The following is a 27767-nucleotide window of genomic DNA, read 5'->3' as shown; positions in this document are numbered from 1 at the left end:
CCAACATCTGTATAGCTACAGTGTACTCATATACATAAAATAAATAAATCTTAAAAAAAAAAGAATTCCAGATACAAAGGTATGCAAACTATTGCCATCTAGTTTGAAGTAACCGAAAAAACAAAAAGGCCTTTGTTTTCCTATTCTCTATATATAATGCAATGAACTTACGTTTGGAAGATCTCTCATGTCATTGATAATAGACTCCAAGATTGAAGACAGCGTCACCATCGGGTCTGTCCGGCGCCGGTGGATGGATTTATGAGGTCTCTAAAAAACAAGAAATCAGAATGCTTTATAGAGCTAAAATATCCAATATTTTCAAATATACTGATATATTTTAGCTCAAGGACAGCCTAGATTACATAGTAAGTTCTAGATTAGTCTGGATCAGAGGGAAACCAATCTTAAAAGCAAAGTTGGAGCGGGGTGGTGGGGGGAGATGGTAAGTTGGAAGATATGGTTCAGTAGGTAAGATACCTTGCAGCTTATGCAAAGGACCTGGGTTTAGTTCCCAGCACCCACAGTGGTTTATAACTAACTCCTTAGTGCACCCTTTTCTGGGCCCTTCTGGCATCAGGCATGTATCTACTAGACTTATTCATACAAGTGCAGGCAAAATAATCATGCATATCAAAGAGGGTCAGGCAGTAAGATGGCTCAGTGGATAATGGCACTTGCCATACAAGACAGTGACTATAATTTGATCTCCAGACTCCAGGTAAAGAAGCAGAGAAATCAGGACAGCCAGGGCTACACAGAGAAACCCTGTCTTGAAAAACCAAAAATAAAATAAAATAAAATAAAATAAAATAAAATAAAATAAAATAAAATAAAATAAAATAAAAAGAAGCAGAGAACTGACTCCATATGTCCTCTGACTTTCACATGTGCATCATGGTATATGCACACACACACACACACACACCACATTCACTATATACATAAAAGCTGGGTATGATAGCACATGCCTTTAACCCAGTACTATGGAGGCAGAGGCAGGCAGATTTCTGAGTTCAAGATCAGCTTGGTCTACAGAGTGAGTTCCAAGAAAGTCCCAGGGCTACCCAGAGACACCCTGTCTTGAAAAACAAAATGTAATATATAAATTTTAATAAGTTATATAATAAACAATATATACAATGCTCAAGAAATAGACACTGGGAACATCTGACACTGACAGAACCATGCTACAAAAGGCTAGAGGGAATCAATGAGAATCCATCTGATAAAAAGAAAATGCAGATACTCACATTCAAATAGTCACAGTGAACAGTGGTTCCAACCCGCCGTTTTTTCTTGGGAGGAAGTTGTTGTTTAGGGAACTTCAGGACCAGAGATTTTCTGCGAACTTCATCCGCACTGCAATCAGTAATATGTCATAGTGTTATTTATAGTTCACAGAAATAAAGGTGGAAAGATAGCTCAGTGGTTAAGAGTATTGCTACTCTAACAAAGAGGACGCTTGTTCAGCTCTCAGCACCTTTATGGTAGCTCACAACTGGACAGTAACTCCAGTTCCAGTGGATCTGATGCCCTCTTCTGACCTCTGTGGGTACCAGGCATACACAATGGTTCACTTACATGCATGCAGGCAAAACACTCAAACACATAAAATAAATCATATAACTCATATAACATATAAATTATATAACATTTTAATAATATTTTAAAGATTTTTTAAAGATTTATTTATTTTATGTATATGAGTACACACTGTAGCTGTTTTCAGACATCCAGCAGAAGGCATCAGATGCCATTACAGATGGTTGTGAGCCACCATATGGTTGCTGGAAATCAAACTCAGGACCTTTGGAAGAGCAATCAGTGCTCTTAACTGCTGAGCATCTCTCTAGCCCCGATTTATTTCTTTTTATGTATATGAGTATACTATAGCTATCATCAGACACACCAGAAGAGGGCATCAGATCCCATTACAGATGGTTGTGAGCCACCATGTGGTTGCTGAGAACTGAACTCAGGACCTCTAGAAAAAGCAGTCAGTGAGTGCTTTTAACTGCTAAGCCATCTCTCTAACCCTTACATTATTTTTTGGTGTGGTTGGGTTTTTTTGTTTGTTTTTTGAGTCTCTCAATGTAGCACTGGGTGTCCTGGAACTTGAAATGTAGAACAGGCTAACTTTGAAATCACAGAAAATGCTGGGATTAAAGTACTGCACCACCAATCTGGCCTTACTTTTTATTTTTGAGACAATATCTAAGTTGCCAAGGCTGATCTATTTTCCTAAACATATAAAGTAATGTGTTTCATTATGGCATCTCATACACATATTATTTTACTTTGTTCTCATTCACTCCTCCCATCCCTCAATCTCTCTCTGTCTCCTCCAATAGTTTTCCTTCAGCCTTCATCATCATATGAATCTCATTACTCTCTTCTTTACCTCCTCCTTCCCTCTTGGTCTCCTTAAACTCACTTTGTAGCTTAGACTGGTCTTGAACTTTTTGATCATCCTGACTCTGCTTCCCGGGTAGCTGGGATTATAGGCATGAACAACTTGGCCCAGTTCAAATGTTCTGAACATAATATCTCATTGTACAACTTGGGCTACATAGTAAGAAATCCTGAAACTATTTGATAGGATTTTTGTGTGTGTATGTATGTGTGTGTATGTTAATAGTATAGTAATTTTGAAACTATTTTGCACTTACAAGTCAGAGAAAAGAGACAAATATATTGACATTAAGAATCAGAAAAGGGGCTGGAGACATGGTTCAGCGGTTTAGAGCACTGACTGCTCTTCCAAAGGTCCTAAGTTCAAATCCCAGTCACCACATGGTGACTCACAGCCATCTGTAACAAGATCTAACACCTTCTTCTGGAGTGTCTGAAGACAGCTACAGTGTACTTACATATAATAAATAAATCTAAAAAAAAGAATCAGAAAAGGATACAAATATGAACTGGAATGATAAGTATAATGTGACTTAAAGCACTAGTATGAAGTTACAATTTAAAATACACGTATACTTACTAGTTCTGTCCACTAAAAAGCCCAGAAACAAGGATAACCCAGTGTTAACAAGAATATGCAATATCAAAATCTTTGTTTCTTTTTCTGTTTGTTTTTTAAGATTTACTTTTTATTATTTTTAATTATGTGTAGGAAGTATATGTAGTGGTATATATAGTAAAGCCTTTATCTCTGGCCGCCACAGCCCAACTTGGTTTATAATTTTTAAAATAGGAAAAATTTTAACATCTCCATTTTTAAAAATTTATTTATTTTTACTTTATGTACATTTTGTTTTGACTACATGTATGTTTGTGGGAGGAAGTCACATTCCCTAGAACAGATGGTTGTGAGCTGCCATGTGGGTGCTGGGAATTGAACCATCTCTCCAGTCCCTGCCATCTCCATTTTATCTATTAAATTTTCTAAGGGCAAGAAGATTTGATATAAGTACCGTTTGCTTTATAGCCTCTCATTTTATCTTAACTAGCCTCATGCTAGGTGTGGTGCTGCATGCCTTTAATCCTAGCTATGTGGGAGGCTGAGACAGAAAGATTCAATGTTTGAGGCTAACATAGACAATTTAGCAAAACCTTTAAAAAATTTGTGCAAGGCTTTGAAGATGTAGCTCAGTGATATAACATTTACTTGCCTACTGTACCTACCAGTACCACAAAAAACAAGCAAAACAAAACAACAAAAAACTATTCCAATAAGGGTACTTGAATAATATTAAAACTCAGGCTGGCTTTGTGGCAAAAGCCTTTAATTCCAGCATTCCAGAAGCAGAGGTAGGAGGATCTCTGAGTTCAAGATCAGAGTGAATTCCAAGATAGCTAGGAGTATGCAGAGTCTCTGTATTGAAACAAAATAAAGAAAAAAACCCAACCAAACAAACCAGAAGAAAAATAATCACTCAGAAAACATAATATGTAAAAGCAAGTAGTAAGCCCCGATGCTCTCTAGAATTTTCATTACCAGTAAAAATTACTTGTGATAATTCAAAGTCCCTACAACCCCTAGTTCCACTTCAAAGAACAACCACACCACATTTACCCCTGCCAGCCACAATCATCAACCTTGACCAGATCTTTGCTTCAGCACTCCTCGACTACTATCCCTTACCTCTCAATTAGCTGTTTGCCCAAAACAATCTTGGTCCCTTCAACCTTGATAAGTTCTTCATTATCATTATGAATGACTGTTTTTTCCAGCTCTTCCTCTTGTTCCTCTGTCATGGCAACAGGGTTAGAAGGTGGGGCATTTGTTTGATAATAAAGGGGGCAGAATTTATTTGTCCTCATGTGCCCGATGGCACCACATGCTCCACATTTCAACTGCAACAGAAAAAGATAGCAATGTGTTAGAGGTAAACAGGGTGAAGGGTGTCAAAATGAGAACAAAATACATATGCAGCAGGGGAAAAACAAAACCAGACATCACTGGGGGACAGTCGAGACAGGGTTTCCCTGTGGAGCCCTGGCTGTCCTGGAACTCACTCTGTAGACCAGGCTAGCCTCAAACTCAGAGATCCACCTGCCTCTGCCTCCCGACTACTGGGATTAAAGGTATGTACCACCATGCCTGGCTTAATATACTTACTTTTAAGTCAGGACGTTCCTTCATTTTTTTGGGCTTTTTCTCAGGCGGCCCCTTCAGCTTTTCCTTTTCCTGGTTCCGTTTAAGTCTCCTCAACTGTTCTTGAATCCTCCGCCGTTCTTTTCTCATCTCTTCTCGGTGTTGCTCATCAAAAAGGGCAAATTTTCGACTGAGTAACAGGAAAAAAGACAAGGCCATAAGCAGCTTAAATCAAATGACTACCCTGAAAGCTGCCATCTCAGAGTATAAGTAATTCATCCACGCAAAAATAAACTGTCTGCCATCTTCATCTTCCTTGTTAATCAGTCCCTCACATCTATAGAGTAACATTTCTTAGTTTAAGTCCTGAATAATCATTAAGGCTTTGCTGTTGATTTTTGAGGCAATGTTTTTTTGCAACCCAGACTTGTCTAGAACCTGCCAAAACCTCCCATTATAGGAGATTTTTGCAGAGCCAAACTACCACAATCTAAATGTAGTAAAAATGGTTATTTCTCTAGTGATTTGGCTCTGTTCAAATCCATAGATCTAAAGAAAAGAAGGTTCTAAATAATAACAGGTTTCCAGGGTTAATGGTATATATTCCTATCACTACAACTCACATTACATACTTTTCAACCATTATTTTCTCTGCCATACTCAAAATCAGCATATCAAACTCACATGAACTCTTCATCTTTTGTAGTCCGTATGCGTACATAAGCATCAATAACAGCTGCTTTTCGGACTGTCTCACAACGGACATACTCCTTCCCCTCCTCATCTCTAAATGTTCGATAAATCTTGAGACAGCGGCCAGTGGCAGAAGAGTTAAGGCTAGTCACCGAAGCTGTGTCATCATCTCTGTGATTGTTTCCTCCTGCTGCTGAGCCTGCTGCTGCAAGGTAAAAAAACAATTTCCAAACATTCCCCCAACACCCAAATAGCCACTTCTTGGGGTTGAACAGAGATGTTCAACATATTACGAAACTACAATTCTCCTAAAATAGAACTAAAACACAAACTAGCCACAAGAATACCCCAATATGCTTTTTTCCAACTCCTTTTTAACCATTGCCCATTTCCATTTTCCTAAGTACAAATGTTCTAGAAATACCTCGGAGAATAGGACTTCCTATTGGAGACAGAGAAGCAATAGTTAAGTATTATTATTCCACTAAACAGAAGGGAGATAGAAAACTCCCAGCAGCAAATAGTTGATGAAAACATCCAAGGGAGCACTCAAGAAGGAAATAAGTCCAGTCTTAAGACCTACCTAATATATGTTTCTAAAACTTTAATATGAATGGAACCCATTGGAGATCTTGTAAAAATGTAAACCAAACTCAGTAGGTATAGAGAGCTCAGGCTCAAGATGATTCTGCCTTTTTAAACAAATGTCCATGTAATGTAGATACTGTGTTCTAGGATCATATTAGCAAAGAACTGGAGGACTAATGGTATAAAGCCAGGTATCTTTACAAAGTAGCCAGAGACACAAAATTTTTCAAAGCTTCACGGAGATGGGCAACAAAGATAAGGCTAGTATGAATGAAAATAGTCCCTCTAATCTTCATCCTCAGACTTTATCCTCTCAGTATCTACATTCATTACCTGTTCGATGGTATCTGTAATGAGAGGCATCATGGAGACCTTGCCATCACCCTCACCATCAGCCTCTGCAACTTTTGGTGGATGGCTTTTAGCTCATTTTAGGATTTAAGACTTCTTTAAGAATCTTCTGTAAACCATTAATCTCAGAATCTTCTGCATACAATTTTAAATGTAAATTCAGATAGTTCAAAGACAATCTGGCAAATTCATCCAGAGATTCTGCACTTTATTTTTTAAAGATAAGGTCTTACCATGTAGACCAGGTTGATCTTTAAGTTAAGAGCTTACTGCATCACCATCCTAAGTGCTGGGATTAAAAATATCTGCCACCATACATAGCCAGATACTTCTCCTGCACATATGTAGCAGATGTGCAGTGTGGTCTTTATGCAGGTTCCCCAACACTAGAGTGGGGGCTGTCCCTGAATCTGTTGCCTGCCTGTGGATCCCATTCCCCTAACTGAGCCTCCTTGTCTTGCTTGCCTCAATGGGAGAGGATGTGCCTAGTCCAACAATGAGCTGATGTGCCAGGGTCGGGTGATAACCAGAGGGGCCTCCCCTTTCTCAGAGAAGAAGAAAGAGGAATGGGAGAATGAGCGCCTGGTATTGGGATATAAAGTAAGTGAGTGAGTGAGTGAGTGAGTGAGTGAATGAATAAATAAATGGGAAAAAAATCTATTACTTTGGACGAAAGCCTAGAAAGCGGGTTTGATTTTACATACAGTATTAATAGCCTAGTTTAGCCAGGTACCTGACACAGAAAGCAGCAGCAGCAAGCTAACAGCATCTCTTCAATTTTATACCCACAGACTGGAGTCATTTGTAGAAATTTTGCTATCTCATCTACAAATTTCTCTATACCCATCATTCCCTACTTTGTCTTCAGCTTGGACTCAGTTATAAACTGCAGTTATCTAAGCTGTTTTTGATCCTTTTCTTATCTGAGAAGTCCCCTTACCTAGTAGCATCCGCTGAAGTTCCTTCCGTTCCTGCTCCTCCCGCTCCCGAGACAGCTGAGAGCTTGTTTTCTTGTTCTGCAGCATATTCTCAATATTCTTTCCCATCTCTTCAAAGTCACTGTCTTCAGCTGAGCTGCTATCTGTGTCAGTTGATAAGACCTCTGTTGATGATAAAACCCTAGCAAGAGAGAGAAAAAGTTAAAGACAGGGGAAATATAAGTGTACAAAGTAGGATTAGAGAAGAAAATTGAGAAATCAACCTTAAAAAGATAACCATCAAAGTAAAAATACATCTTGCTAGACATTACACAAATTTGCAAAATAGCAGTAATTTTTTTCAGAATTCCTGGAAGAAAGCTGAGATAATGGCACACAGGTCATTTTTGTTTATTTTCTTGAAAAAGACCCTCACTGTTTGTGTGCTTTCTCTTCTGCCCCTAGGTATGCCTTGAATTGTTTATTCTTCCTGTCCCAATCTTCCAAACACAGCTCAGCTCTCCAGTACACCACAATATTTAGACTCATGGATCATTTTAAAAGCACATTATTATTCTTTCCTAAGTCACTGCAAGAAAAACTATACCCATTACCACACTTAAAACTACTAAGCTGGGGTAACAGGGGGAGGGAAGAGGGCTTTTGGGACTTTTGGGGAGGGGGGATCCAGGAAAAGGAAACTCACTTGAAATGTAAATAAAGAATATATTGAATAAAAAAAAACAAACTACAAAGCCGGGTGGTGGTGGTGGTGGTGGTGGTGGTGGTGGTGGTGGCGCACACCTTTAATCCCATCACTTGGGAGGCAGAGGCAGGCTGATTTCTGAGTTTGAGGCCAGCCTGGTCCCAAGACAGCCAGGGCAACACAGAGAAACCCTGTCTCGAAAAAACAAACAACAACAACAAAAAAAACAAACCATAAAACCTAGGCCCAGTTCAAGTCAGCCACAAGAACTGTCCTACAGAACCAAGAGATCAAGCTAAGCAGTCCATGACATTCAAATTATCCTTTGCTAATTTACTTTGGAAAATGGCCTTTAGTCCCAGCACTTGGGAGGCAGAGGCAGGTGGATTTCTGAGTTCAAGAGCAGCCTGGTCTATAGAATGAGTTCCAGGACAGCCAGGGCTACACAGAGAAATCCTGTCTCCAAAACCAAGAGAGAGAGAGAGAGAGAGAGAGAGAGAGAGAGAGAGAGAGAGAGAGAGAGAGAGAGGGAGAGGGAGAGGGAGAGGGAGAGGGAGAGGGAGAGGGAGAGGGAGAGAGAGAGAGAGAGAGAGAGAGAGAGAGAAACAGAATAGGTAGTCTTGCAGTCTTATTACAGACAGGGCCTGATATTTCAAATACCCAAGCACCTAGTTACATTTTTAAGTGACTTCCTCTTCGTTTGCAATATCTGGTACTGAGCACGGGTACCTATGGCCCAGAATATAGGAGACAGATATAGGATTATCAAAAGTTTGAGGCCAATATACCCCACATAGCAAGTTCAAGATCAGCAGGGCTACCTCATTCCAAAATAGAAAAATAGTATATGAGAGTTGGAGACAGAGTTTACTGATAAAGTGTTGTCTTGCATGCACAAGACCATTAGTTCAAAATAAAACCTGTCTAGCTTAAACTTTCTATAGTACTGAATCAGCATACTTGTTCTGTAGGTCAAAGATGCGCTGACATTCCTCTTTGTAACGTTCTTGATGCTCAGCCACTGAAAACCTTGATCCACGGGCAAATTTACTCATGGGCCCCTCTCCAGAGCGAGCCTGTTCTGTTGACATTGTGCGTACCACATCAATAACTTCCCAGCGGGACAACTTTTTAATCTGAAAGAAACACAGAATCACACATATGTAACTCATTCAGGGATAGTAAAGGACAAAACAGAGCCATGATTAGAAACAGGAAAAAACAAAAACAGAAACAGAAACAAAGCCTAAAAGAAGTTTAGAAAGTTTTGGTAAAGTATTTAGGGTGTATCACAATCTACACATAAAAACCCCAGATGATTCTATACAACACCTTCCTACCTTTTCTACCTGCATACAAAACATCTCTTACTAGTTTTCCTCTTCTAAACCTACCTCTTCTTCAGGCACACCAAATTTACGAAGAAGTTGCTTGGCATTTTTCAGAGACAGGCGACGAAGGTCTGCATCTGTTCCCGTGACTGTCTTTTTCACTGGCTGCGGCTCCTTATCATCCTGTTTCAAACAAAAACAAGCAAGAATCTGAAGCTGACCTCCCAACAGTAAGCATCTATGCCATTCTGGTAAATAAAGCATTTCCAGGCCCTCCACTCTATTCATCAACTGTTCAATCCCCATTCCTCCCATTTTGATTTCTAGACTTTCACCTTCTGCTGTGTTGGTTTGTTTGGAATCTTCACATAGGAGAACCCTTCACCACAGCCTGTAGGATCTGCTACTCCAGTCACCTCCAGGAGACATTTGCCCTTCATGGCAGCAATGAAAGCCCTTGTAGTATTCCAAGGAGCAGTACGAACCTGAGATAAAGGAAAGGATTCACAGGGTTGTGGGAAACATTGTTCCACACCTACTACCTAAAAACATTTTCATGATCTCTTAAATTATCAAGTTAAATATAGTGGCTATCCAATGCTTGGATCTATTCTATGGTACTTACAACATGATATTAAATAGAGACTCAGTGCAACCAGGATAAGAAATATGAGGAAACAATGGTGTTCTTTAGTCCATTATCCATAGGACTTCAGTAGGTAGTATTGTACCCACACCCACAATGCTCGTAGTATTGTACCCACACTCACAATGCTCGCATTTGATTATCATGGCTTCCTTAATCTGATTTTTTATAATAGGGTCTCTAGCCCAGGTTGACCTGAAACTCCCTAGGTAGTAAAGCTTATCCTTGAGTATCTGATCCCCCTGCTTCAAGCGTAATGAGATTATAGATGTGTGCCATCTCGCTAGCCCAAAACCTTTTTAAACAAGAAGCACTGATTTAAAAAGAGTGTTGAGGGTCAGAGACGGCTCAGTGATTAAAAGCATTTGGTGTATAGTCACAAGGACTAGAAACTGGATACAAGCACCCACATAAGAAGGCCCATGTCCACAAATACCTAAAACTCCAGCTCTAAGGGAGCTACGTGATTCCCTCTTTTGTACTCTGTACACAGGCACACATAAACATACAAACACAAATAAGTAAATCTTTAAAAGTTTTCTTTGAATTAAGAAAAAGTACAGAGCCTGGGCAGTGGTGGTACACACCTTTAATCCAAGCACTTGGGAGGTACAGGCAGGCAGATCTCTGTGAGTTCTAGGCCAGCCTGGTCGAAACATGAGAGGGGGGTGGGAAGGGAAGGGAAGGGAAGGGAAGGGAAGGGAAGGGAAGGGAAGGGAAGGGAAGACAAGAAAAAATGAAAAAAAATAATGCAGGCTGGTGAATTGGGTGGGGGAAAAAGACTGAAGTCCTGAGGGCCAGCAGAAAGAATGGAAGCAGGCAACCTCGGGAGGTAGGAGGTTGAGGGAACCCTCTAGAATGTAGCAGAGACCTGGGAGGTGAGAGTCTTTCAGGAATCAAAGGGAAGGGACCTTAGATGAAATGCCCTACAGTGGGGAGAAGGAACTTGTAGAGCCCACCTCCAGCAGGAAGTCAGGGCATCAAGCGAGGGATGGGGTTACCATCCCACAGTCACAACTCTGACCCATAATTGTTCCTGTCTCAAAGAACTGTAGAGATGAAAATGGAGAGGAGCCTGAAGAAAAGAAGGTCCAGTGACAGGCCCAAAGTGGGATCCAGCTCAAGGGGAGGTCCCAAGGCCTGACACTATTACTGAGGCTATGGTGTGCTTACAAAAAGGGGCCTATCATGACTGCACTCCAGAAGACCCAATGAGAAGCTGAAAGAGTCTGATGCAGATATTTCAACCAATCAATGGACAGAAGCTTCTGACCCCTGTGGTTGAATTAGGGGAAAACTGAAAGAAGCTGAGGAGGAGGGTAGCACTTTAAGTGACCAGCAGTCTCAATGAATCTGGACCCCCAAGATCTCTGAGATACTGGACCACCCAGGCAGCATACACCAGCTGATATGAGGTCCCCGACACACATATACAGCAGAGGACTGCCTGGTCTCGGTTCATTCAGAGAAGATGCACCTAATCCTCAAGAGACTGAAGGCCCCAAGGAGTTTAGAGGTCTGGTGGGGGTAGGAAGTGGGGGGTGGGGACATCCCTGTGGAGACAGGGGGCAGGGAGGAGATTTGGGATGTGGAACAGTTGGAGGGTGAACCGGGAAGGGAATAAATCTGAAGTTTAAAATTAATTAATTAATTAATTAATAAAATGTGAGCTGAGCACTAGCATGTGCACATTTATTGTTCTTCTCTTATCACTGTAGACATGATGTGACCAGCTGCTCAAAGCCCCTGATATCTTAATTCCATTGCCATGATGCCTTTTAACTAGGAACTGTGAGCTGAAATAAACTCATTCTCCCTCAATAAATAAACAAACATTTACTACTTTTATAATACCTAGGTTCAGTTCCAAATGCCCACACAAGGTTGCCACCTCTAACTCCATCTACAGAGAAATTCAATGTCACTGATCTTCAGTCGGCACCTATACTCACCTACATTTTTAAAGATTTATTTATATGTATGTGAGCACATAAAATACTCTTTTTTATTGAAATAACATTAAAAAAATGGATGGGTTTGGAGGTTCATCAGAAGATCTAGAAGGAGTTTTGGGAGAGGAACGGATACAATAAAATATATTGTGTAGAAAAAGGCAAGAAAAGAAAAAGAAATTTTTTAAAAGAGGGAAGCTATTACTCTCTTTAGACACACCAGAAGAGGGCATCAGATCCTGTCAGATGGTTGTGAGCCACCATTGGTTGCTGGGAATTGAACTCAGGACCTCTGGAAGAACAAGCAGCCAGTGCTCTTAACCGCTAAGCCTTCTCTCCAGCCCCAACATGCACCTAATTATGTGCACATACCCCCACACACAAACACACAGATATACAAGTAAAGACAAAAAAAATACAAGCTTGGGAGTAGTTGCACACACCTTTAATCCCAGTACTCAGAAGGCAGAGAGGCAGGAGGATCTCTGAGTTCAAGGCCAGCCTGGTCTACAGAATGAGTTCCCGGACAGCCAGGGCTACAGAGAGAAACCCTGTCTCAAAAAACAAAACAAAACACAAACCAATCAAACAAACAAATAAACAAGTATTGAAGAGCAGGTTGGTATATCTGTACTTTTAATATTTGGGAGACAGAAGTAGGAAGATTTAAAGTTCTAGGCCAGACTGGATTACAAAGCAAGATTCTGTCTCAGGGGGAAAAAAAGTTTGTAAAATCTTACTTCATCATCAATCTTCATCTGGAAATCTTCTTCATTTTCTTCCTCAGGAGCAAAAAAGGACTTCTCTCCATAGCCAGCATCCTGAAAAAAGATAATTCTATGCATAAATAAAGTCAAATGAAAACACATATTTTTTTCCAAAAACAGTTTTACTGAATACCAAATTGAAATATAAAATACCAAACCATATTCTACATAGAAAATGGATTCTGCAATTTTTAATGTATATATTATTTCTGAGTACCCTTGAGATCCTTGAGCTACTAGAAGATATGCCAAATTCCCAGAAATTTGCTGCATTAGTTCAGAGGCTGAATGCTTGTCTAAAATGTGCATGGCCCTGGGTTCAAACAAGTTTTTTTTTCTAGAATCTTTTTAAAAATAATTTATTTTTATCTTATGTGCATTGGTGTTTTGCTTGCATGTATGTCTGTGTGAAGGTGTCAGATCCCTGTGACAGGAGTTACAGTTGTGAGCTGCCATATGGGTGCTGAGAATTGAACCCAAGTCTTCTGGAAAAGCAGCCAGTGCCCTTAGCCCTTAACCACTGAGCTATTCCTTTAGCCCTCACACACACACACACACACACACACACACACACACACACAAACGTTTACAAGGAACTTATGTAGATGTGTGAATAGCTTAGGTTTGTTTTAAAACCAAACAATCTAAACTAAAGAGAAAGAACACTTCTAACTACAGAATTCCTCAGTTGGACTTTTTCTGTTTTGGCCTTTATGGGTAAAGAAAATGGCTTCCATAAACTCACAGGGAGTGGCACTATTGGGAGATGTGGCCTTGTTAGAGAAGGTGTGGCCTTGTTGGAGAAAATGCATCAGTAGGGGGTGGGCTTTAAGGTCTCAAATGCAGAAGCCAGCCCCAGTGTCACTCGGTCTTCCTGTTGGCAGCCAATCTAGACATAGAACTTAAAGCTACCCCTTTAGCATCTGCATGCTACCTTGCTTCCTACCATGATGATAATGGACTAAACCTCTGTCAGAACTGTAAGCCAGCCCCAATTACATGTTGTCCTTTGTAAGTGTTGCCATGGTCATGGTGTCTCTGCACAGCAACAGAAACCCTAAGACAGCCTTATATGCTGTGCATCTCTAAACCATACTTCCAGTTATCTCTGCCTACCTAGGAATCTGTAAAGACCTTTCCCTGCTCATTTTACAAAACAGTCACCACTCAAATATGCTATCATTTTTAAAGGAAGGCAATATGATTTAAGTTCCTCACTGAGCCTCCCATTGCCATTTAGCAACACTGTAGCTTTCCTTAGAATCCATACACACACAAAGTACTTCGTACAGTTTAAATAGCTGAATAAACAATAATAATCTAGTAACTATTATTTCTACAGTATTCTCTTCTATCCTTCTGAAAAGAAATATAGACAGAAGCAGTGCCTAACAAGAAGAGGCTCACCTTTAGTCTCTGTTCTGCAGCTATCATGCTATAATAAGCACAGCACTGTTCTGGAGATACCATAGCTCTGATCTCCTCTTCCGTTGGTAAACGAAAATCAGACTTCAGCACCCACCAGTTTGAATCCATCCCTGGAAAAGATTCAGGAAAAACTTTTTCTGAATTCTAAAACTCAAAAGTAACACTACAGTTGACTGACACTGAATGAAGAAATACCCTAGATATGACTAGTAAACAAAACTCTGCTGTCAGGTTTCTTATATCTTATGTAAGACATGCAAATACTCCCTTGGACTATACTACCAATCAATTATCATCAAATTATCAAAGTCTCTAGTTACAAGGTTTGGTACCTTCTTCTTTTGACAGCCAACAATTTCTATTCTATTAGCTAGAATAGAATAGAATAGAATAGAATAGAATAGAATAGAATAGAATAGAAATAGAATAGAAATTTTAGGAATATGAGAACATCAGAGAAGACAAGAAATCACACTGATGACCTGTACGTTTGAAGTCAGCACACAGCTTTAGCCTCTTGCGGATGCTGCTTTCTGAATGTGAAGGAAAGGCTTTCTTTATATCTTCCATCCGTATCCTCCGTGGCCTATCTTTACTCTTCCAAAAGAGCCGGTAAATAAAAACCTGTCCAATAAGCCAAATTCATTTTATTATATAAAGGAAAAAAGCCCTTACCAGGGTGCTTTCTCCAACTAAGCTCAGATGTGTTTTCATCATTCTATTAGCATGTGCATCTTAGCCCAACTCTCATACTCCCACCTTACCTGAAGAAAGTCTCGGATGTGTGTATTGGCCCTTTTGGAGTTAGGACCAGGAACTTCAAACAAGGGACACTGCTGGCCCACAACAAAAATATCCACTAACTCTCGAATATAGTAACCCTGCCTTGTTCGAATGATCAGGAAGTCAGACTCTGGCATCTTATGAAGATAAATTGGAGCACGAAAAAGGTTGTTCTCAAATGCCTAATGAAAGTAAACCACAAAAGTTAACTTACATAAACTCCCTATAATATTCAGCCAAGTTTTAAAAAGGAAAGAAAACTTAATTTGATCTATATTCATTAGTTCTAAAGTCTATATAAGATGAGCAAAATATGAAATATCAAACAAGATTTTTTTTTTTTTACTTTTTTTTTTTACCCACTGTCTTTTAGAACCTAACAGACAAAAGAAAGAAAAACTTAAAAAGCAGAGCCAGGAAAAGCAGTGTATGCTTCTAATTCCGGCATTAAAGAGGCTGAGGCACGAGGATCAAGGCCATCCTGGGCTACACAGTAGTTCCAGGCCAGCCTGAGCTATGGCAGAAAACTGTCTCTCAAACAATTGAGGGACATCTGGGCATAGTGGCATATTCTGTAATCCCAGCCCTTGTTAGGAGAAACAGGAAGATTAGGATTCAAGACCAGCCTTGACTACCCAGTGAATTTGAGGCCAGCTTGACTGCATGAGGACCCTTCCTCCCCCACAAAAATAAAATAAAAATGGATCTGGCTGATGGTTCAGCAGGTTGAGTGCTTGTTTGTACAAACATAAGAACATGAGTTTGGATCTCTAGCACTCACATAAAAATCTGAGCACATATATATGCCTATAATCCCAGTGGTAGCAAGGAGAGGAATAGTGGTAACAAGAAGATCCTATAAAGCCTGCTAGCCTGCTAAACTGCACTTGAGGATCTATGAGAGGTGATACTGTCTCAAAAATAAGGTAGCAAGTAATATAAGGAAGACAACTGACAATGATCTCTGGCTTCCATACATGGATATAAAACACACACAGGTACACACAAACTAATTAACTAGCTAGCTAATTAATTAATGGTACTAGAGGGAAAGGTATTATACAACATACTTATAATCCCAGCACCTGAAAAGCAGAAGGAAGAGGATCGAGAGTTCAAGGGCAAGGCAACAGAGGCTATATGAGAGAGACTCAAAAAAAAAAAAAAAGTGAAAAAAATTATACAGTTTAAATTCAGAAGAAACTGCTTTTGCCAGTCACTGTATGAAGTCACAGATGTCAAAGTTTTGAGCTAAAGTTCCTTTAGCTATAAAATGCAGGATATTTAAAATGCCTATACTTCATAGGACTGTTATGAAAAGCTTTAAAAATACAATAATATATTCCTAACCTACAGTTTCACACACAAGTGAAGACAAAATCATTTAGGGGGATAAGGTCTCACCGAAGCTCAGGGAGGCAGCTCTCCTGTATCACTCAGACTGTTGAGTACTAGGATTATAGGCATGCTACCACCATTACCTGGCTTCAGAATATTTTTTTATAAATTAATTAATTAAAAATAAAACAAAAACAATGAAGCAAAGTAGCAAAGTATGCTAAGTGGACAGAATAAACAAAAACACAGAAGAGCAGTTGAACATAAATATTTGAGATAGAAGGAGAAGTTAGATAGGGATCAACTATTATAAGCTTTGAATCTAAAGAAAAGTACCCACCACCACCAAAAAGTCCTAGGAGAGGTAGAGAGATGGCTAAGCAGTTAAAAGCACTTGCTGCTCTATTCTAAGGCCTGGAGTTCTAATCTCAGCATCCATATCTGACAGCTAACAAATACCCATAACTTTATGTAAAGAATCAGACACATCCTCTTCTGCCTCCACAAGTGAAATCACATGTATGTACTTTTTTGTTGTTTTGTTATTAAGACAGGAGTTCTTGAGGCTGGAGAGATGGCTCAGCAGTTAAAGAGCACTGACTGCTCTTCCAAAGGTCCTGAGTTCAAATCCCAGCAACCAAATGGTGGCTCACAACCATCTGTAATGATATCTGATCACCTTTTCTGGAGTGTCTGAAGACAGCTACAGTTTACTTACATATAATAAATAAATAAATATTTAAAAAAGAAGACAGGAGTTCTCTGTGTAACATCCCTGGAACTCACAAATTTTAGACCAGGCTGGTCTTAAATTCAGAATTCAGAAATCTACCTGCCTCTGCCTCCTAAATTCTGGGATTAAATACATAAGACACCACTGCTCAGCTTAAAATAAATTGTTTAAAAATCTTAATAATGGATGTTGGAGAAATGGCTCAGTGGTTAAGAGCACTTGCTGATTTCCCAGATGACCTAACTTCAATTTCCAATACACACTGGGAGCTCACAACTGTCTATAACTCCAGTTCCAGGGGATCTGACACCCTCATACAGATGCAACAACAATACACAGAAAAAGTAAAAAAATCAATACATTGTTTTTAAAAAAACATAATAATGAACATTAAAAAGAAAGACTTCTACACTGGTGGAAAAATTAATTTGGGGGGGAGAGTTGAAACATAGTTTCTCTGTGTAGCCCTGGCCATCCTGGTCTACTAGCTCTTAGACCGGGGTGACCTTAAATTCAGTGATCCATCTGTCTCTGTTTCTTAAATGCTGGGGCTTAAGGTGTGTGCCACCTCCAGGCTGAGAAATTAAATTCTAAACATTTACTGTAGATAGAATAACAGAAGATACTAAATAATCTTTCAAAAACTTAATTACATTTTTCATTTATTTAGAGTGTGCCTCTGTGTGTGTGTGTGTGTGTGTGTGTGCCTGCCTATATGTGTGTGCACTTTTGTGGCCACATGTGTGCTATGGAGTACTCATAAGTCAAGAGGACAACCTGCATGAGTCAATTCTCTTTCTATACATAAATTCTGGTGTGTCCTGGTACTTTCTCACAGCAATAGAAATCTTAAGATTGAAACTGGCACCAGGATCATGAGATATTGCTGTGAAATACCTGACTGTGTTTTTTGGAGGACTGTGAAAGGAGTTTGGAACATTAAACTGGGAAAGCCATTGGGTGCTCAGAGTCTAATCAGCTGTTGTATGGAAACTTGAAGATAATGCTAAGAACAGTGCAGATGATGGAGACATGGCCTGTGACACTTTAGACAGAAGTGGTAGTCCCTCAAAAACTCTCAGAACCATCTGTGTGATATTTTCAATTAAGAACCACAAAAGTAAAACATCCTGCTGACCCCCGAAAGCACATGCACATGTATCCACACATTCATGTGATCATACAGACATGCATGTATAAACACTCATGACAAAAATAAGTTGGGCATGGTAGTGGTATACACCTATAATCCCTGCAATTGGGTAGTGGAAAGAGGATCAGGAGTTCAAGGCTACTCTGTGCTATATAAGACTCCCATCTCAAGGGAAAGAATTAAATTTTTTTTAAAAAAAGCCATCAAAATATCTCTGCAAGTAACTGCTTGCCACTAAACCTGAGTTCAGTCTCCAAGATCCACATGGTAGAAGGAGAATCAACTTCTGCACATTGTCCTCCAACTTCTGTAATACCTGCCAACACACACACACACACACACACACACACACACACACACGCACGCACGCACGCATGCACGCACATACACAGTGTAAAAAAAAAAGAAATTATAAGAGTAGTTACAAAAGAAGGAAATGAATCAGTTTAAAATCAACATGAGCAGGGCGGTGGTGGTGCACACCTTTAATCCCAGCACTTGGGAAGCAGAGGCAGGCGGATTTCTGAGTTCTAGGCCAGCCTGGTCTACAGAGTGAGTTCCAGGACAGCCAGGGCTACACAGAGAAACCCTGTCTCGAAAAAAACAAACAAACAAAAAAAATCAAGATGAAACCTGAAATAAAATTCAGGAAAGCCAACAATAATCAGAACCTGGTGAGACAGGCTGAGGGTGTGCCTCAATTGCTTTATACATGCAAGCCCCGGAGTTTAATCCTGCAGCACTACCTACCTCCACAAACCTAGGAAATGATTAAAAACAGAACTCTGCAGGTGCAGACAAGCTAACAATAGTGACAGTGAAAGAAAGAAATAAGATGCAAGAATAAAGGGATACTTAAGATTGCTATGGACTGTCACACACCTGTAATCTTAGCACTTGGAGCCAGAGCCAGAAGGGTTGCTACAAGTTCAAGGCCAGACTTGCCTATATACCAAGTCCCAGGCCACATCTAGACTACAGTGTAAGCCCTTGTCCCAAAAAAGAAAGAGAAAAAAGGGAAATGATTAGCATGAGAAATGAAAAGGCGGGCAGTTCTGGAGATTGTCCACAGCAATTGTGACCCTCCTTAATTCTTTTTTAAAAGCTATTACTAGTGGAGCTCATTGTAACTTTCAGAAGAAAGCATAAATAGGACACTTTACTGAAGTGGAAACTTCTAGTTCTTTGAAAGTCAGTTAGGTCAAATGATATTTCACTCGGGCACACAAGTGAAAAGATGTCTTGCTAAAGCAAACACATGAAAGGACCTGTGATGAAGAAGTATAAATATGACCCCAGACAGAGGGAGATGAGCAATGAGCTTTGGTTTGGTTTGCTCTGCCTCACTATTCTTCGCTAAATATTGATTTGCCTTACATAGCACTGGTGAGCTCAACTTGTGATAACACCGCCATTGAAACTCACCTAAGAACTGCTCGTGATGGTCTACGGCCTTGCTGGTAAGCCTAGCAGTTTGTTCCAGATTGAACTACAGCTGCCTGATGTCTGCTTGCTGGAAGAACTGGACTGTAGCTGCCAGTGCGTGTGTGCTTTCTGCCTGCCTAGAGGACTGATCTGCAGCTGTGGAGTCATATTTGGTGTTTGCTAAGGAACTGAACTGCTGAGAAAGACCAAGCTTGCCCCCCAAAGAACTACTGCTGAACAGGTCTGCTTCCCCTAGATCCTAATAACTTCTCTTTCACTACCTCTGCTGGGTAGCAGGCTAGAGGAGAGGTTGAACCCTTATTAAAAGTAGGTTGCAAAAAATGTATGCCTACACTTTACTCTAGCAGGACTACAACATTCAAGTATAGTTCAGTATTCATGATGGCCACAACAAATTATCATAAAATGTACCACTTTTTTGCAGTGGTAGACACAAACCAGAGCCTTGAACAAGCTAGATGAGCACTCTACTCCTAAGCTTCATCTCTAGTCCTTCAAACATACTAATTTCACACAAAGAATTTAAAACACTCATAACCTACACTAATTATAGGTTGACTTCCTGCTGTGTTTTTGTTTTTGTTTTTCATTTTTGAGACATGGTCTTGCTCTATAGCCAAGGCTCACCTCAAACTTGTGACCTTCCCGCCTGTGCCTTCCAAGTACTGGCACTGTAAGTAGCACCACCAACAGCATCTCTGTAACTCACTTTGTAAATCCAGCTGGACTCAAACTCACAAAGATCTATCTGCCTTTACCTCCCAGAGTTTGCCACCCCTGCCTCCAACCAGTGTATATTTTCAAAAAGCATTTTATAGTTGCTCATGCTCATATTTGCAATCCCATCATTCATAAGGCTGAAGATTGCCCCAAAGTTTGAGGCCAGTCAGAGGCCAATCTAGGCTAAACAGTAAATTTCAGGCCAGCCTGTGCCAGAATAAGATCATAGCTGCACACACACACACACACACACCCCTCCACAAATCAAACAGTAACCAACCCCCACTCTTCTATATTTAGGCTGAAGATCTAAAAGTAACAGAGAGATCTATTTTCAAGGAAGTATCTTTTTTGTTTATTTTGGGGTTTTTTTTTTTGTATTTTGGTTTTTTTGAGTCAGGGTTTCTCTGTATAGCCCTGGCTGTCTTGGAACTCACTCTGTAGACCAGGCTGGCCTCGAACTCAGAAATCCGCCTGTCTCTGCCTCCCAGAGTGCTGGGATTACAGACGTGCGCCACCACTGTGCCACCACTGTGCCACCACTGCCCGGCTCAAGGAAATATCTTGCCTTCAATTTTAAATTATCTTTCTGTTTTCTGGTTTTGTTTTTTAAGACAGTCTCCAATTTACCAAACTGGATGGAAACTTGCCACATAGCTAAGGGTAACTTTGAACTTCAGATCCTCCTGCTCTCCATAGCCAGTGGATTATACTAAACTTTTATTTTTAATTCTTCCTTTTTTATTTTTTAAAATATGTAAGAGTGTTTGCCTTTATCTATGTCTGTGTATGGCATAAAGTGCTCAAGGATACTGGAAGAGTTCAGATCCCCTGAAACTAGAGTTACAGATGTTTGTGAGCTGCCCTGTAGGTGCTGAGAAATCAAACTCTGTTCTCTAGAAGAACAGCCAATGTTCTTAACTGCTGAGCCATCTCTCTAGACCCTTCTTTTTGAGACAGGGTCTTACTACATAGCCCTGGATGACCTGGAACTCAATATGTAGACCAGGCTGGTCTAAAATTCTTCCCCCCAAGTGCTGAGATTAATGGTGTACACCACCACACCCACAATTACTCCCAGTGGATTATACTACCTTATACCTAATATATGAACACCTCAATCAGCCAAAATGGTTCCTTTCTGGGCAAACTTGCTCCTTATCTATTAATTTCCTTAGAAGAGAATAAAACCAGGAAGGAATTCTTCACCTGCAGTAATTGGCCAGGATGAAGAGAACCCAGGAAAGGCGATGTATGGCAATAAACAGTTTCTCCATATTTGCAATCTGGGGCTCCAGGATCTTTTCCAGGTTTCTAGAAGAAACATAACAAACTTAGACTTACAAAATAAAACCAATAAAGATACATGTAATTTTCCATAAGCATAGCATTGCTATTAACAAGCGATACCACTCTTTGTATATGGTAAAATACATTTTCACAGATTATTACTACATACCTAATTAGAGTTATAGTGATAACAAAAATTTCATGGCCTGGAGCGATGGCTCTATAGTTTCGAACATTTGTTGTTTTTACAGAGGACCCAGGTTTAGTTCTCAGCATTCATATAGTGGCTTACAACCATCCATACTTCCAGTTCCAGGGAATCTGACATACTCTTCTGGCTTCCTCAGGCACATGTATGTGGTGTGCATACATACATACATGCAGCAAAACACTCATACACATAAAATTAGTATTTAAAAAACATATACAATCAAAAAAAACATAAAATTATTTGAGTACAGTCTCACCCGTTTATAGTAGTTTTTTATCTTGGTTGCCATGCCAACTTGCATCATCAGTGGTCCATTTTCCTCACTATATTCAGCAAGAATAAGGTCTCCATCTTTGCCTGTGAGGTCCTGAGGTGTACGCATAAAAAACATCTCTCCACCACCGGAGGCTTGCCTCTCTTGTTCTCTCATCTGTCCAAAATGAAGACAATATAGCCTATTCCACACAGGAAAATAAACTACATACACACTGATATCATCCAATCTAAGACAATACCAAAATGTTTGTACATACTATTTTTTTCAATTTCATTGTGAAAACTTTCGGAACAAAATTCTAAAATTGAAAGAATACAATTCTAAACATCTTTTCTCTAAGCATTTTCCCTATTTAATCTGTAAATTTTCTATAGATTTTAGTAAAGCAGTTTTGAAAGCTGCAATATTTTAGCCTTAGGTATATTCATATAAATCTTTTAGAGGTTAGGAATTTAGCTCAGTGGCAGAGCACTTGTCTAGCAAGCTCAAAGCCCTGAGTTCAATCCTCAGCTCCTAAATAATATTTTCCAAGAATAAGAACATTATTCTGAATAACCAAAATAAAATTGTATCATATCTGAGAAAATAAATAATCCCTAATATAATCTAATATCCAGTATAACCCTCCCCAATTTGTACCCCAATTATTTTACAGAACTTTTTTTCTAACGAGGATTCATTTATACCTTTGCCTTCTTTTTGATGTGCTTCAGCAAAGGCTGGACTGAGTGTGGACCTGGCTGAGATAGTGCCCCAAAGGAGTACTTTTTTAGAGGTGGACGATGGAACTGCCGGAGTTTGATGGGTCCCATGTGGGTGGGAAAGAAAGGCTGCCGTAATTCTACAGCTGGAATTGAGTGCTAAACAGAAAACAGAAGAGTTAAAAGTAAATACTAACTCCTTCCAAGGCAATCTTTACCCATACCCTCTGTCAAAACAAAGCAGCTACTTGTACCTGGATAATATTCCCTCCGAAAGTACCTCGAAGCCCCTGTTGCTTAGGATAGTAATACTCATCATTGGAGAGATTCCACGGATCTTTCACTTCTGGCTGAGACATGTTCTAATGATAGATCAAATAAGTACTGGTCAGATACCCTTTCCTAATACCTTTCTTTGTTCTTCTAAATACCAAGTCCCTTTCTTTTCACAAACCTGCTGTGGCTCTTCCTTGATGACTCCTGTTTTTCCTAAGAGAATTCGACTCTTCTTCAGAGATGATTCTTTCTTACTCTCCTTAGAAGGGGAATTAGAAGTAGCTTCTTCCTTCTCATCAGGGATCTCTGAGGATATAACAAGAAATGACTTCAGAATTGCTATCCCTAAATGCTCAATTCTGTTCTTTTCTCTTGTTTTCTCCTCTTCTTCCTCCCTTTCTCCTACCCTCTTCCCCACCCCTCTATACAATACTAAGGATTGAAACTAAGGTTTTACACAGGCTAGGTAAGGATTCTACCACTAAGCTACATCTCAGTCCTCTGACGTCTTTTTGCATTATCTTTAGATTCAATATCATTAAATTGCTAAAGCTGTCCTGGAACACATTGCAGCCTAGGCAGGTCTTGAACTTACAGTCTTCTTGCGTTGGCCTCCTAAGTAGCTGGGATCTATGCTACCAGGTCCAGCTAAAATTCACCTTTCCCCTGATATTTTTGGAGTTTCTATGTAGATCTCTCACTCCACTTCCATGCTACTTTACTTGTAATTCTCTCCAGCTAGACTATATCTGATGTCTTTTGTTTATTTCAAGAGTTTCTGTGTAGCCCTGGCTGTCCTGGAACTCTGTAGACCAGGTTGGCCTCGAACTCAGGGATCTGCCTGCCTCTGCCTCCCGGGGTGTTTACCACTACTGCCCAAGCCATGTCTAATGATGTCTTGAAGATACAATTTTAAACAATTCTACATGAGCTTTTCCTAAACAATGGTCAAACACTAAAACTGGCAGTCACAACTCTGCTTTTAAAAATTCATCACCTAAAAGTTTCTAGTTTTTTCTTCTCTAACATTTTTATATCCTCTTGCCCTTTGACATTAATAAGATGTCAAGGATAAAGAGCACTGGTTTCTGCCATCAACATACCCAAAATCAAGTTCTCATCATTGGGATCAAGTGTCAAAACAGGAGGCTCCAGAATTCTAGGCATGTTCTGAGCATCCCAAATGATATTGTCCTCCCAACGTCCATATACCAGATCTTCATTATCAATGGGGAAAATGGAGTACCAAGGTTTATCATCATCCATTGTAGCTGTAAAACCTGACCAAAACAAGAAGAAAAAACAGTAACAAGCAAAACATTAATACTCCTTTCATTTATAATCCTAGAAAACAGAAAAAGAAAAAAAAACATTAGTGCAGGTACTCATATAACTATCCAAAGAAACTTATTAGATATTACATATATCTCACTTTGATAGAAACCATTGCTAACAAAATGTTCATTGCAATACTGTTTGTAATAGTTAAACAGCCTTACTAAAGGACTAGCTAAATAATTATGATGGGGGAGGGGCTGGAGGGATGGCTCAGCAGTTAAGAGCACTGGTTGCTTTGCCAGAGGACCCAGGTTTAATTCCCAGCACCCACATGGTAACTTACAACTATAACTCCAGTTCCAGGGGGATCTGACACCCTCACAGAGACAAATATACAGGCAAAACTCCAATGCACACAAAATAAAAATAAATAAATCATTTTAAAAAAATTATGATAGTCAATACTGATATTAAACTATATTAGCAAATAAAGCAATTATCAGTAAGGAAAACATGCTTCTAAGAATATTATGCACAAAATAAGAATAATTAATTAAGAATACTATGCATTCAAGAGACAGAAGGATTGCGAATCTGAGGCTTGACTACTTGTCTATACACCAAGATCTTGTATCAAAACACTATGTTACTGAGTTGGATAAGGTAGCATTCCCCTTTAATCCTAGAACTTGAGAAGCAGAGACAGGAAGAGGCCAGCCAGAGATGCACAGCAAGACTTTGTCTCAAAAAACCAAAAATTTAAAAGAGAAACTCTGCAACCAATAAAGTATTTAACTAAAACTGAAGAGAAAAACCTCTTCAAAAGATTTTTTAAATTAAGGCATTTTAAGCCAGGTGGTGATGGCACACACTTTTAATCCCAGAACTTGAGAAGCAGGTGAATCTCTGAGTTTGACGCCAGCCTCATCTACAGAAAGTTCAAAGACAGCCATGGCTACACAAAGAAACCCTGTCTTGACAAAACAAAAAGAAAATTAAGGCTTTTTTGAGTTGGGTGTGGTGATGTGTATGTATAATCCCAGCACTCACTAGGGGCTGAGGATACTGAGTCCAAGGACAACCTGAGTTATATACAGTAAGACTGGATCAAAAAAAAAAATTCAATGGCAGGGTGGCAGCGGTGATGTGTTGCCTGAATTGGAAAATGAATCCAGGGTAACTGAGAAAATGTGGAGAATACACAATGGCACAAAGAAAACTGAAGAAACTAAAATAACCCCTGCAGATACTTTAATGTATTTTTGTCAGATTTTTGTTCTGACAAAACATATGATTCTATGTTTTTCATTTTTACAAATGAAATATCAAATATGCCACTTCATATTTCCTTTTCTTTACATTTTAAATACTCCTGGCATTTACTGAATCAATCACAGTACTCAAGAGGCTAAGTTAGAAGGATTACTTCTAGTTCAAAGCAAACCTGGACTACATACATGGCAAGTACTAGGGATACAGAGTGAAATCCTGTCTCAAAAATCCAATAAATCAAGGTGACTTTTAAATATGCCCCTCTGACCTCAGTTGGTCAAAGGGTTATCAAGATCACCAAGAATAATTTAGAGATTGCCAAGAACTTGTTTAAAAGTGCTTTCAAGTCTGACTGATGGCTCTCACATAAATAGATAAGATGGTTATGCTTAAAACCGGTTTTCTTCCAAAAATTCATAAAGAATGTTTCCTGTATCATTAACATTTATATATACTACTTTGAAAACTTACATATAAAATTACGTTTTAAGAGAAAATTAACAAGGTATAGCAGCAAATACCTTTAATTCCAGCACTTGGGAGGCAGTGGTAGGCAGATCTCTGTTTCAGAGTTTCAAGCTAGCCTGGTCTACACATAGCTGGGACTATACAGTAAAAACTTGTCTCAAAAAACAAACAAAAGCAAGAGAAAAACCACAGTATAGAATTGTGTAATGGCTTACACACGTAATCCCAGCACATGTGAGACAAAGGTAGGAAGACTGCAATAAAGCTGATGTCAACCTGAGATACAAGATAGACAAGACTCTTATCTCCAAAAACACTGCCACCATAGCACTCAGGAGAGAGGTAGGCTCTCTGTGAGTTTGAGGCCAGCTTACTTTACATAAAAACCCTATCTTAAACAAACAAACAAACAAACAAACAAGGGCTGGAGAGATGGCTCAGTGGTTAAGAGCACTGACTCTGTTCTTCCAAGAGGTCCTGAGTTCAAATCCCAGCAACCACATGACGGCTTACAACCATCTGTAATGGGAGCTAATGCCCTCTTTTGGTGTGTCTGAAGACAGCGGCAGTGTACTCGTATAAATAAAATAAATCTTTAAAAAGGCAAAACAAAACAAAAACAGCACTGTAACACTGAACTCAAACGACGGCAGGGCAACAAATACCTGTATTGGAAAACATAGGAAGCCTGATTTAGGAAGATGGTGAGTTTAAGGACAACCTGAGCTAAACAGATGAGTTCCAGGTTAGCTTCAGTTATAGAGCAAGACCTTGTCTGAACATAATTAAGCTTAACCATATACTTGCAGAAAACAAAATATCAAAAAAGTTAATAATTGATCGTCTCTAGAATATCAGAATTTTCCCTTTTGACATTGTTGTCATGCTCTTAAGCACAGTTTTGTATATGTGTGGGTTTTTTTGTTTGTTTAGTTGTTTTTTTGGTACAGGGTCTCTCTGTAGCCCTGGCTGTCCCAGAACTCATTCTGTAGGTTAGGCTGACCTCAAACTCATAGAGATCAACCTGCCTTTGCCTCCCATGTGCTGGGATCAGAGGCAAGCACTGCCACTGCCCGGCTAAGCACAGTATTCTTTATTTTAACCTGGTTGAGAAAAAGATTATAACGTGATAAATATAAAGTGCCTTTATGAACAAAAAGAGAAAAAAAAATCAGAGATTAGATTTGACTCATTTCACTGTCCCTCAGAAGCTTAAAAGACCACAAGTAGGATTACTTATAATAACTGAGATGAAAAACTTTGTGTTTGATATTAATGGCATAGAAGCACACCTTGTTGAACATTGTAGGCCATGGCATTCCTAGTCATACTGGAAGGAAGCCAGCCTGCCAAACTTGCACGCTGAGGTTTTGTTCCTTTGTGTTTGACATCCTCCCCATCCCAGATGATATCATCTTCCCAATGCAGTTGTGTCACCATTAGGAAGTTTTCATCAGCCAGAAGATCAGTAGAACTGCTTTCCTCAACTTTCCTTAATTTCTGTATAAGTAGAAAGAATAATAAATCAGTCACTAATCAAAGTTCCCAATCCAAATCTAAGTGATTCACGAAGTGGTGCTTTGCCAGGCTTAGTGTCAAATACCTGCAATCATAGCACTTTGGAGACTGAAAGGAGAATTGTGAGTTTGAAGTCAGCCCAGGATACAAAGTGTGACTCTGTTTCAAAAGCCAAGGCCTGGGAATGTAGCTCAGTGATAAGAGTGCTTCCCCAGCATGTGCAAGCCCTTAGAATCACTCTCCGGTGCAGAAGAAAGTGGTTTTTACTTGTGAAAATTACCTGATAATGAAAAAGAATCTGCCTCCTCTCCCACTCTAACAGCACGAATTTCAAACAACAGAATCATTAAAATAGGGCCTAGTTATATGAAA

The 27767-nt window shown here is 39.5% G+C and overlaps 1 protein-coding gene across 4 annotated transcripts in view; it reads right to left on the bottom strand.

Annotated features, from left to right (window-relative positions):
• Positions 1-27767, bottom strand: part of Taf1 (TATA-box binding protein associated factor 1) — an 80970-nt gene that overhangs the window by 40582 nt on the left and 12621 nt on the right. For all 4 annotated transcript variants that reach the window (XM_052170490.1, XM_052170491.1, XM_052170488.1 and 1 more), the window contains exons 8-27: positions 27170-27377; positions 23963-24139; positions 23038-23165; positions 22838-22945; positions 22569-22742; positions 21862-22035; positions 21314-21418; positions 14696-14896; positions 14414-14555; positions 13911-14041; positions 12477-12557; positions 9474-9623; positions 9202-9321; positions 8768-8943; positions 7125-7303; positions 5237-5450; positions 4577-4742; positions 4100-4311; positions 1254-1362; positions 172-270 (exon numbers count right to left, since the gene is read on the bottom strand). In XM_052170490.1, coding sequence (XP_052026450.1) covers positions 172-270; positions 1254-1362; positions 4100-4311; positions 4577-4742; positions 5237-5450; positions 7125-7303; positions 8768-8943; positions 9202-9321; positions 9474-9623; positions 12477-12557; positions 13911-14041; positions 14414-14555; positions 14696-14896; positions 21314-21418; positions 21862-22035; positions 22569-22742; positions 22838-22945; positions 23038-23165; positions 23963-24139; positions 27170-27377 — 3054 coding nt within the window. The remainder of the gene's footprint in view (positions 1-171; positions 271-1253; positions 1363-4099; positions 4312-4576; positions 4743-5236; positions 5451-7124; positions 7304-8767; positions 8944-9201; positions 9322-9473; positions 9624-12476; positions 12558-13910; positions 14042-14413; positions 14556-14695; positions 14897-21313; positions 21419-21861; positions 22036-22568; positions 22743-22837; positions 22946-23037; positions 23166-23962; positions 24140-27169; positions 27378-27767) is intronic.

This window comes from Apodemus sylvaticus, chromosome X (assembly GCF_947179515.1).
Source record: "Apodemus sylvaticus chromosome X, mApoSyl1.1, whole genome shotgun sequence".
Classification (NCBI taxonomy): domain Eukaryota; kingdom Metazoa; phylum Chordata; class Mammalia; order Rodentia; family Muridae; genus Apodemus; species Apodemus sylvaticus.
Note: the sequence above shows the minus strand (reverse complement) of the source record. Positions and strands in the feature narration are given on the sequence as shown.